Here is a 12,439-nt window from a genome sequence, read left to right as displayed (position 1 = left end):
ATTCGTTCTGAAGCAAAGCGTGTAAATCACCAGGAAGAAACCCCCATCAGTTATCACTCAGAGTCACATCCCGACCGTTTCTTTTCAGGCAGAGTGTTGCATTTCAAACTGGGAAGCAAACTTTGATAGGCTAACGAGCCTCCTGGCGACCCCGGACATTCCTGTACGAAGGGAGGACAGCCCAGTCCCCAGGTCAGCATCCATCTCCTCCAGCAAGACACACAAAAAAATCAGATCGGGAAAGGTACTTCTAGCACTTCAAAAAAAGCTATTCTTGCAGATGTCACTCTAAAGCAATTTTGATGGAAAATGCCACGTAAACCCATTTAATCTGCTGCTGCCCAAAGCCCTAGATTTCCTTCCATTCTTCAGACTGTATCCCCACGATGAGTCCAAATTACTCAGTTTTACCTTCCTGCAAGGGTGACAAGTGTGTCCACTCAAATTATTTAGTAAGTCAGACCAGTAGCCTTGTGCAAAACTTTTTTATTAAAAAAGAGAAAGGGTGCTCTGCAACAAAAGGTAGGTACAACAGTAATCAAAATTTAAACTTTTCAAGACTGCAACAAACTGGATATGAAATTTTGATTGTGACAAAGAATGTGTCTCAAATTTAGAAAGTCTTGTTCTCACACTTGAAAACAGCCAACACATGTCAGTTATGACCTCTTAATTATTAAAAAAAAAAGAAAGTCCTTTCTGTTGAGTGTTACAAGTACATTGTCAAGTTTTAGCTTGCAGCATCCATGATGAAGCTGTAAATACGGTTACCAAAATGCTAAGATTCCAACAGAACCTTTCACATTTCACAGCTTTAACGGTTTTTCTTTCCAATTTGCATGAACTAACATAGAAAATTATGTTCCCTGAAATATATAAAAAGCTCATTTTAAAAACCCCCATCTCTCTCAGCTGACATAAAAAGGATTTCAATGAACCCCATAATTTGCCCTTAGAATTAATACTTCAAAAATATCTTTACAGGATAAAAAACCAAAACATAACAATAACCCCAAACCAACCAACAAGCAAAAAAAAAACCCCAGGGAGTTTATCTTTGTTTTGCTTTGTATGTGCAAGCATATTATGGACATCAGTTTATAGCAAGTATCTTGCCCTAGTTACTACTTTCCTGTGTACCAAACCTAACAGGCACTGGGGAAGAAATTAACATTATAATTACTGTTTCAACATGTAGTACAAGAGTTACCCACCCTCAAGCATCAATGAGTGACAGTAGTCAGAATCTGAGGTACTTTACCTTTCTTCTGCAGTACCAGGGCCAAGATGTGGACCTTTCCTCCACATGCTGATAATAGACTAATGAGCATCATTCAGAATGAAGCTGACATTTCCCAGTAGCTGAAGGTGACAAATATTTCGAAGGGATACCAGAGTAATTTCATGCAAAAATTTGTCTGTTTACATAAATAGCCTCTGCATCAGTACCATATACTAGGCATGGTCCCAAAACATCTAAAGTATTCACAGACAAAGTCTGATTTGGAATTAAGTTGGTGATTTCCATGCGGTCTTTAGTAGGATCGTTGCTTAGCCAGGCACTTACTACAGACTGATTAATGGTACTGTGGGAAAAATAGGTAGTATTTCTTCCTCCTGAAGGTGAGGGAAAGAGGGAAGAGAGGAAAGTAAATTCTGATTTAGTTTACATTATTCTCAGAATTTGGAGAAACATAGTAGGTATGGGACAGACACAATGAGAATATCACTTTACATTTAAGTTAGTTTTCAAATTAACAGTTAACAGATGTTGTTGTCTCTTTGGCAAAATAAGGAAAAGACAACTATTTTTATAAGCCCAAAAAAAGTCCTTGAAGTGATTACAGAAACCTGCAACCAGTTCTGTCCTCAGTTAAGACAAACAGGTCAGAACATCTATGAACTCATCTCACTAAAGAAGAGTCTACAAGTTTTTCTAGCCAGAGACTTCAGTCTCAGTAAGGACATACCTAAGAACAGAAGTCTGTTTACGTAGTGTCTTGCTATATCTGGGGCATCAGCTTTGCTTTAATAGCACTTACTCCCTACCATCCTCTACATCAAGTGATATACCTGAATTTGAATTTTCCCCATATAACATTTTACGTTGAACCTGAAGTCTCCTGGTTCGAGAACTAGTGTTCAGCAATCAATTAACAAGTAGCTGAGGTGGTGCGAAGAGCTGTATATTTAATATACCTGCAAACAGGCAAAGTGCAACTTGAGTCACTTATCCTATTGTTTCCCAATACAGAACTGTGCTTTGAATGGCAACTTTGAGTTCAAAGGCAACAGATGACACCTGAAAGTTTCCCCACTATTTACAGTCTTAAGTAGTAAGCAGTTAAGCAGTTTTTGTGACGGGAAGGTGAAAATAAGTGTTTGTGTTTACATTAAGTCAGTATCGTATCTTTAATTACAATCCTACCCTGATACAAAGGGATCCACTTTTATTAAACAGAAGTTCCAATTAGAATGTTGAATTTTCCTAATAAATTCGTAATTCCAGCATCCTATTAACTTATCAATTACTTTGTTACTACAATTTTATCTCCAAGACTCAGATAGTAATGTCACTTAGGCTGCCTTCTGGTCTTTCCTAGATAACATTTCTAGGTGAAGACTATCCATCTTTAAAATACCACGTGCCCTTTTGCACATTGAATGCAGTAAAGCAGATTAAAAACTACATAAATTTACAAACACCACCGAAAACCAGACCACAAAACAACTCGTGGAACTCTTCGATTTACAGGTAGTTTTCCTGGAGTGCCTATCAAGGCTTTCTTTCTAAACAAAAAGGAACCAGGTTTAAATTTTCTGTCTTAGGATAGTATTATCAATTGGGTGACATGAAAACATCGACTTTATGTTGCCAACTGACAAATTCAGTGCAGATAGACTTAAAACATTCTCACCTTGATGAAGAAAAGATGGTCTATCGGCTACATCTGTGGAAGTATCCCAGTGCCATAAAGACCCATCTTCAGAACATGTAAATAAGTGATCAGGGTTGGAGGGATGGAAGTGAACTTCCCACACTGGAAATATCAGATAAAACAAAACCAAACCAACAAAGTATCAAACAGAACCACTTCAGAACAATTATCAAGTGCTTCCTTCAGTGCATGATGTGGACATTTACTTAAAAACACGCAGGCCTACACCAAAACTTTCCATTCTAAGTGTATGTGGGTAGGAGACCCAAACCTCCATCCTTAGTTGCTCACTGCAGTTTTTGATCCCCCGGTGGGTGGGGTGGTGAATTTTCAGTACTGTGAGAATTGTTAAAAGTTAACATCTTTTCTGAATTCAGACATTCAGGTAAGAGAATACTGTCTCATGCAATCTTCCCCAATATTAAGTTTCAATCTGCACACAGCATGCATTCCTTCCCAGCATACACATTATTATTTTGTGTCTAAGTAACTGTGAAAAAGATATTTAAGTCAGTAAAACTGAACATCAAGAAACTTTTTTACTCCTTAAATATAATTGTGGCATTGCCAGGACATTTTCAGCACCAAATTAATTGCTATCTTGTTCACAACTATGTGATGATTTTCTATCACAGGTAAAACAGCTAATTTCTTTACAGAAATTGAAAACTTTACTCAGATCCTATTCCCCTGCCTCCCACCATTTCAGATACTTACTTTCTGCTTCATGAGCATTAAGCAGGGACACTGGCATAGTATCCTGCCTAATATCCCATATACTCAGCATCCCATCCTGGCCCCCTGTGGCCACAATATGCTGCTGATTGGGATGCCTGTCCACACAGTGCAGTGGAACTCTGTCACCCGTCCTGCAAAAGAAAAAAAGAAGAAAAGAAAAACAAACCAACCAAACCACAACAGCTACAGCAACAACAAAAACACAGCACCCAACCACGAATTCGTTACTCAGCCTCTGTTTTCTCCTTTTTAACCTCTACGAGCATTGACAATCAAGTTAAGGGTATTGATTGCAACTTCAGTTCCTGTAGCATCAGTCATTACAGGCTGAAGCCACAGGACATCTACTGGAAATTGCAGGTATGGCAGTAACACGAAGGCAAAACTGGATGAGCATCAGGTTCTGTGCCCTGTAGTATACAGGCACAATCCTTTACAGGAGTGAGAAAACCTTGCATACAGGCAATATTCTAAATAAACCTGCAACAGTAAGAAGGTTACTCAGGAATTCATGTTATAATTATGGTTGCAGCATGTATTAAGAGTTACAACGGGAGATTGGGCACCAACAAAACCAGGTACCTAAACCACAGCCTATTAACAGCAATATAGATGATTACACAAACAACAGGATTTGAATCTATCTCAGCCTGTTTTCTCACAACACCTTATAAGACACAAAGTTACCATTCAAATACATTTCAAATGCTAAAAACTCCGTATTAGGCCTGTGAAGAAACACAGATGCAAAGAATATTTAATTAGGGAAAGAGTTTTGGATGGAGGGCAGTGTTTTGGTTGTTCGTTCGTTTGTTTTGTCTTTAAAAAGAGCAAATGTACAATAGTCCTTCAAGAATTAAATAATAAAACAGAACACCCAAATACAATGCTCAGTCTCAATACTTTAGTTTGAGGGTGAGAGAGCACTGCAACAGGCTGCCCAGAGTGGCTCCTTTTGGAGTCTTCTGCCCTGGAGACTTTCAAAACTTGCCTGGATATGTTCCCATGTAACCTGATCTAGGTCTAAGTGCATTAGCAAGGGGATTGGACTAGCTGATCTCCAGAGGTCCCTTCCAATCACTACCATTCTGTGATAGTAATTCAGCCACTATGCAGAGACTGCTTTTGATTTTTTTAAACACCAAAGTTAAACATCTTTGACAAAGAAAAGAATTTTTAAAAAATCAGTAATTATGCCATTGTCAAGAAGGCATGAACAACTTAAATCAGCTTATACAAAGTAGCATATACTTCTCAGTAAATATTTCAAAAAATTAAGGTCTTACAAAGAAAATATTTGAGATGGTTCATTTCTTTGTTGTCTGAGGTCCCATATTTTTAACTGTCCAATTGAATTTACTGTCAAGATTTCAGTTGTGCGAAGGAAAGTCACAGCATGGAGTGTACTGCTGTCTGCATTATCTGCAAAAGAGATGAGGAAAGCATTCAGGTAAACCTGTGAAATGCTACTGTCCATGTATTTATGTTCAAACAACTCTTTCTAGAAAATACAACACAACTGCTTAAACATGCTTACAACCACTCTGTATTTCCAGGGGCAGTGGCTGACAATTTTAAGTCTTGCAAGGGTACCTTGTGAAAAAGGAGCCCTTGCCACCTATAAGAAACATTACTGAGACAATTCTGCAAGATTTAATTAGCTCTAGTGCTTACAGAACTAGTTGTTGATCTGTAAGGTTTCTTCCCAGTTCCTAGGAAATCCACGGCTTTCATAAGTTTTCTGTATGATGAGTCTCCTGCATCCACTGGCAGGGGGCAAGCTATTCTTTTCTTCTTTTGAACACAAGAAACAGTAGCTCTGGCTAAAAACATCAGGCAGCTGTATGCATAAGAACTTCACCAACTTTCTTTAGACCTTCTTCAAGAACTATCAATGTGATATCTATCCCTGCCTCTAAGGCAAAACTGGAATTACACCCTGCTTATTAGTAAGTAAATGGAAAACCTCTTTTTCAGGTCCTTTTCTGTTATAAACCACCCAACCAGGATGAAGAGACAAGACAAAATACTCTGTAAGCAGCTGGGTTAAGTACAATTATTGATTGCCTTGGTTCTCATGGGGGACTTCAATTTACCAAATACCTGCTGGAAATGCAAAATGCCAGAGAAGGAGCAGTCCTGAAGTTCCTGGAGTGTATGGAAGATAGCTTCCTGACACAGCTGGTGAGGAAGCCAACTAAGGAAGGCACCTTGCTGGATCTGTTGTTTGTGAACAGAGAAGGACCTGTGGAGCATATGAGGATTGGAGATCTTCTTGGGCACATCAGCCATGAAAGAGTAGCTCTTGATTGTTGGAGAAGGAAAGGAGCAGGTTAGCAGAACTGCCACCTTGGACTTCATGAGGGCAGACTTAGGCTGGTTGACAGAGTCCCTTGGGAGACAGTCCTGAAGGGCACGGGAGTCCAGAAAGGCTGGACATTCTTCAAGTAGGAAGTCTTTGTGGTGCAGAGCAAGTCAGCCCCATGTGCCAGAAGACCATTAGGTGGTGAAGAAAACCAGTCTAGCTGAACAGAGAACATTAGCTGCAGCTCAGGCAAAAAAGGAGACTTTATGGCATTTGGAAGGGGCAAGCCACTCAAGAGGACTACTAAGATATTGTGAGGCTAAGCAGTGAGAAAACTAGAAGGGTCAAAGCCCATCTAGAAATTAATTTGGCTTCTGCTGTTAAAGAGAACAGGAAATCCTACTACAAAAATATTAGCACTCCAAAGAGTGGTGGTGAATGGAACTAAATTCAGTTGGCAGTTGGTCACAAGTGGTGTTACCTAGGGCTCAGTTTGGGAGCTAGTCTTGTTTAATACCTTTATCAATGATCTGGATGAGAGGATCAGTAAGTTTATAGATGACACCAAATTGGATGTCAGGGCTGATTTGCTCCAAGGTAAAAAGGCTCTGCAGAGGGATATGGACAGGCTGGATTGATGGTCCAAGGTCAGCTGTGTGAGGTTTAACAAATCCAAGCGACAGGTTCTACACTTGGGACACACCAACCCCATACAACGCTACAAGCTTGGGGAAGAGGGACTGGAAAGCTGCCCAGCAGAAAAAGACACGGGGGTTCTGGTTGACAGCCAGCTGAACATGAGCCAACAGTGTGCTAAGACTGACAAATAGCTGAAGAGTATTCTTGTATCACGATTGTGCCCCTATACTCAGCACTACTGAGGCCACACCTTGAATACTGTGATCAGTTTTAGGCCCCTCACTACAGGAAAGACACTGAGTTACGGAGTGCGTCTAGAGAAGGGCAACGAAGCTGAGGAACAGCCTGGAGAATGAATCTTATGAGGAAGAGCTGAGGGAACTGGGATTATTTAGCCTGGATACTGAAAGAAGACTGTAGTGAGGTGGGGGTCAGTCTCTTCTCCCTATTATCAAGAGGAAATGGTCTCAAGCTGTGCCAGGAAAAGTTTAGCTACTAGGAATAATTTTTTTACAGAAAGCATGGTCAGGCATTGGAAGAGGATACCCAGGGAGGTGGTGGAGTTGCCATTCCTGGAGGTGCTAAAAAGCCCCCAACATATAGACATAACACTTTGGGACACAGTTTAATGACCATGGTAGTGTTAAGCAGATGGTTGGACTTGATGATCTCAGAGGTCTATTATTTTATTCTATGACTCCAGGTAAGTTTCACTAACCAAGTCATAGGCATGATTGACTTACTTATAGACCACTTCTTTTAACATTTCCTTCCCATTTCCCAATTAATATACATGTGATTTCTTAACTGTTTAACGTGCCAACAAATCTCAATGAAAAGTGTTTCTGAAACATAATACTGGCTGGTGCTACCACAAAGCAAGCATTTTCTATGAGGTGAGTACTAAGAAAACTAACAACTTGAATGCTACACATTATGATATCTGTATGTAAGCATCTAAGTAATTGCCCAGTGAACAATACAGATTTTCTTTTCAGACACCTGCTTCCTGTAAGTTATCAAAACATTCTGCTCTATTAAACTTGTACCAGCATACTTGTGTTGGTATCTACATAAGAGTAAAAATTAAAAACAAAATAATCCTTTTAGACTACTTAGTGTTTTCACTCCTCAAAGGGGAAGTTACCATGTTTTGTGTGCATGTGCTAATAAAATCTGCCTCATGCTCTGCTACTTAAAAAACGAAGCAAAAAAAACAACCAAACAAGAAAACATAGAAAGGTTTCCTATAGAAAGTCTCAAGGAGCTTTAGTAAAGGGCTGTATTCAATTAATAGGATTTATCTCGTGTGTGTGTATATACAGACATGCACACACAAGTACCCCATCTAGAAATCCCAGAGCTCTTCCTCCCTTAATTGGCTTATCACTGTGTAAATTCCTTCATCCGTTAGAAGAAAGATTTTGCTTGAGGAGAAACCCAGGTGGTGTGTCAAACTGAAGTTTCAGGGAGACGTCCTGGTTCAGTAATGCTACTATCTAACATGGTTACTGTCCTTGAAACTATTTCTGCTATTAAGTTTCATTTCCAACAGATGCTACAAACTTGTATTCTACTTCCATGAGACTAACGTGACAGAAGAGTTGGGAACAACCAAGTTTCGACAATTTTCACAAACACCTTTCTCAATCACATAATCTACGACTTCAGGAAATGTGGAGCTTTTTCACTACCGGAGAAGTGATCACTGTAAGATGTGGTATCTGGCAGAACAGGGTACAAACAGTGGTTTCTGGTTGTTTTCCTTTAGTCACAGAGAAATAGTTTTTTTGGGGTTTTTTTTGGTACACGGACACCACAACAGTTAATCTTAGCAGTGAACTGAAATTACCATCTCACTGACCACCAGCCATGAAGATCCAGGAACGCAATACTTCTTGAAATCTAACCATATTTCAGGTGAACTGTCATTGCTTTTAATAATTCTAGATGAAACAGAAGCTTACAATCTTAGCCTTGAAACATCGGCTAATACATTAACTTGCAAATACCTGAATATTAAAATACATCTGAAAGATCTGAAATCTGCAGGAATACAAATATAATCTGGAGCAAACACATTCAACTTGCAGTATTTAATTCAATTCTCAACTGCCTTGTTTTGTTTTGTTATTTGAAAAGCTAAAAATGAGACAAACCCCATCAAACTAATCTAAACAGTTCTTTCACTTACCTATAGTTCTTACTGCATCCTTTTGGTCAGCTCTGAAGAGATTTATTCTACCATCTTCTCCAACAGTGACAATTTCTGGGTTGTTGCAGATGACGCCAGTACATGCTGCACCACCACAAGATGTTTCTTGGTCCACGTGATAATGAGCTTTCTCCCACCGCTGGTTGGCAGATAAAGTCTAAATAGTAACCAGACATACAATTCTGCTGTTAAATAATGACTGTGATAGACTAAAACTTATGGAATACATAGAATAAACCAGGTTGGAAGAGACCTTCAAGATCATTGCGTCCAACCCATCAACCAATCCAACACCACCCAAACAACTAACCCATGGCACCAAGCACCCCATCAAGTCTTCTCCTGAAAACCTCCAGTGATGGCGACTCCACCACCTCCCCAGGCAGCCCATTCCAATGGGCAATCACTCTCTCTGTATAGAACTTCTTCCTAACATCTAGCCTGAACCTCCCCTGGCGCAGCCTGAGACTGTGTCCTCTTGTTCTGGTACTGGCCGCCTGGGAGAAGAAACCAACATCCGTTTGTCTACAACCTCCCTTCAGGTAGTTGTAGAAAGTAATAAGGTCACCCCTGAGTCTCCTCTTCTCCAGGCTAAGCAACCCCAGCTCCCTCAGCCTCTCCTCGTAGGGCTTATGTTCCAAACCCCTCACCAACTTTGTTGCTCTTCTCTGGACTCGTTCCAGCAAGTCAACATCCTTCCTAAACTGAGGGGCCCAGAACTGGACACAGTACTCGAGGTGCGGCCTAACCAGTGCAGTGTACAGGGCCAAACCCAGAAACAAACTCCAGGAAAGCCACACATCACATCCCAGGAATGAGAATCTCCTGTACAAATATGAATCAGAGATCTAAATTTTCCTCAACTCCTGAGCACACAACCCTTCACTGAAGCACCAATTGTTTCTTCTCTGAAGCACCTTTTTCATGTGAGTCTGAAATCATAAAGAATGCAATCTGTTTATAAACTAGAATTATCCTTTCAATCTTTCCTGAGGCCATAGGAAATATACAGTCAGACTTAAATTTTGATTGGAAGAAATTTAGTTTATTTCAGGTAATATATCAAGCTATTAAGAGCCATTATTCTTTACTGTGTCATTGTGAATATATTAAAAAGTCATTACATGTTTAGCTTCAGTGATGTATAATCCATAGACTAGTGAGTTTACATATCTTCCCTCACATAACACTCATGAGAAGAAATTCAACACGAGTCATGAAGCTCAAGAATGCAAAAACTCAAGTAATGCAGGTTAAAAATAGTATTGTTTTTAATTGCATTAAAAAAATACATGTACAATCCCATTAACAGCCACTCCCAAAAACAATCTAAACTCTTAAGGTATGCTTTCAGTGAATGGACTATTTGGTTACAAATGCATACTAACCCTAGTCTACCTGGCTCTGGAATCCAATTTATGTAATATGTGTGCAAAATGCCTTTTCATTTGTATGTACAAAGCCAAAGCTTTTAAAAATTGGTTCTAGTATGCATATGTTTCTTGATCTAGTCATTTTAATATTACACTAAACTCAAAGTGACCTGTATTACAGAGAACAGTAGCTTAAAGCCAAAGCGAGTTATTTACCTGGTTATTTTGATGATGACGGAATACAGTTACAGTTCCTGTTGATGAGGCAACCACAATTCTCTCTTGATCCAAAAACTAAAGGGAAATAATAAATGTACTATTAGTTGACATCAGTACAGAGATGATAATTTTTTAGGGTAACCTAAATTATTGATAGATATAGTAAAAAACCAAATAACCACAACAAAACAAAACATAAATAAAGCAACACACAAACTAATCCACTTGCTTTTTCCCTCCTTCATTTTGACAGCTACCACTTACTTTCTCCTAAGTGACAAATAAAAAATACGGATGTGTTCAACACTGCTCTGTTACCTGCATGTCCATGACATCACCATTGTGCCTTATGTCACACAGCAGCTGAGGTTCTGCTTGAAATTCGCCATTGAGGCCCGTGTTTCCAAGATCTCCAACAGACCAAATCGAGATCCTGTTATCCTGTACGGAAACGACACCACTAGTTTGACTCGAAAATGCTTTTGAAACTATCTAACAGTAAGCCAGCTTAGATGTCACGATCTTCTGTTGGTTACAGCCAGGGAAAGCCATCAGCGGCAGGCCGCGCACCGCCCTTCGGAAAGCTGCCACCGGCCGCAAGGAAGCGCTCGCCCGACGGGATAACCCTGCCGAGCACGGGGCAGACCCCGGCTTCTTCTGGAACGCGAGCAAGACTCATTCAAAAGAATGCCCCGGCCCCACATTCAAAAGCAAGCTCCGACCCCAGTCTCTCAAGCAAAGTAGCGAAGGCTGAATGGGCGAGGGGGCAGGAGGTGCCGCCGCCGGTCCAACGCCCCGGCGGGAGGGACGAGCAGCGCCTCAGGTCTCGGCCCTCTCCCCTGCCCGCCCGCTCGCTAGCTACCTCGTTGTCCCAGGAACCTGTGGCGAAGAGGTCGGGGGGCTGGAGTGCGGCGGCGGGCAGGGGCCGCCAGCGCGTCTTGCTGATCTTCTGCGACACGAACTTGGCGCACACATCCTCCATGGCCGCCGCGCGCCAGCTCCCGCCGCTGCCGCCCGCCCCGCGGCACGCCTGCTGATTGGCTGCGGCGCGACGGCGAGCGCGGAGGGACAGGCTTGGCGCGAGCCAGGGCGCGCGCCCGGACGGTCCGGGACTGGGTACAGAGGAGATGCACGGCGGCGGCCTGCCCGGCGTCGCCGTATTTAGCAGCCAGCCGCTGAGGGGCAGCTGCTGGCGTTTAGCGAGACGGACAGGCCGCGCCCAACCAGCCCCGGCCGTTCGCTAACCGGCAGCTACGGGAAGCGGGGACTGTGTCCCTGTCCTGGGGTAACGACGTGACGCCGTGCGGGGGCCGGGGGGTCGACCGCAGAGGAAGGAGCCCGGCCTTGCCATGCCGCTGCAGGCTCGGGCCTTGCCCACACGTACGGCCAGCCACTAAACTGGCGTGTATCGTCTGGACTTTATCCACAGAATCAGGTCCAGGAGAAGAAGAAATAGAAGAGGAGGATTTACCAGTGTATTTAACCTGTCAGCTCAGTTGGGCTGTCTTCACTCACCAAACATTACTCGTATGTATCATCTTTGCAAGGTCGCCAACTTTTTCTCTCAAAATCGGTGACTTTCACACCAGATAATAATCTCTGACCTGGAATTGCTTTTGAATAGTTTTAAGTAATGCTCTTTCCCTTCTGTCAGATTCCCACTTGTACATTCAATAGCATATTGAAACAAGGGCATACATAACCTTTACCACATGTCACTATTACACTAAACTATGCGATAAAAAGTTCAGAGGCTAGTTGTAAAATGAGCTAGAACGTGGCTACATTGTCATTTCAGAAGCTGGGACTAGCTGCCCAATCACTGCAGTGCAGTAAGGGATTTTTCTCAGGAGCACCTTCCTACTTTTACAGCCTGGTTTTCTACTGCATTTTTCTTCTTAGAGCTGCTGCTGCCAGCTCTCTGAGATTCTGTTAGGTGGATTTATCAGCATTAACAGCAGTGGCTTCTTCAAACTTTCACCACCTGTGTTATTGCAGTTTGCCTGCTTAA

At 41.7% G+C, this 12,439-nt stretch overlaps 1 protein-coding gene across 1 annotated transcript; it reads right to left on the bottom strand.

The window, feature by feature from the left end:
- Nucleotides 1-476: 476 nt before the first annotated feature.
- On the bottom strand, nucleotides 477-11,448 carry NUP43 (nucleoporin 43). The gene is made up of 8 exons (XM_054162714.1): nucleotides 11,291-11,448; nucleotides 10,747-10,869; nucleotides 10,426-10,503; nucleotides 8,816-8,993; nucleotides 4,964-5,099; nucleotides 3,657-3,808; nucleotides 2,919-3,041; nucleotides 477-1,617 (listed from the first exon to the last, which is right to left on the bottom strand). Exons 1-8 carry the CDS (start codon nucleotides 11,408-11,410, stop codon nucleotides 1,403-1,405), a joined length of 1,125 nt encoding a protein of 374 aa, XP_054018689.1. The 5' UTR covers nucleotides 11,411-11,448; the 3' UTR covers nucleotides 477-1,402.
- Nucleotides 11,449-12,439: the final 991 nt, after the last annotated feature.

This window comes from Dryobates pubescens, chromosome 6, assembly GCF_014839835.1.
Source record: "Dryobates pubescens isolate bDryPub1 chromosome 6, bDryPub1.pri, whole genome shotgun sequence".
Classification (NCBI taxonomy): domain Eukaryota; kingdom Metazoa; phylum Chordata; class Aves; order Piciformes; family Picidae; genus Dryobates; species Dryobates pubescens.
The sequence above is the reverse complement of the archived record's forward strand: the minus strand, read 5'-3'. Positions and strand labels throughout refer to the sequence as shown.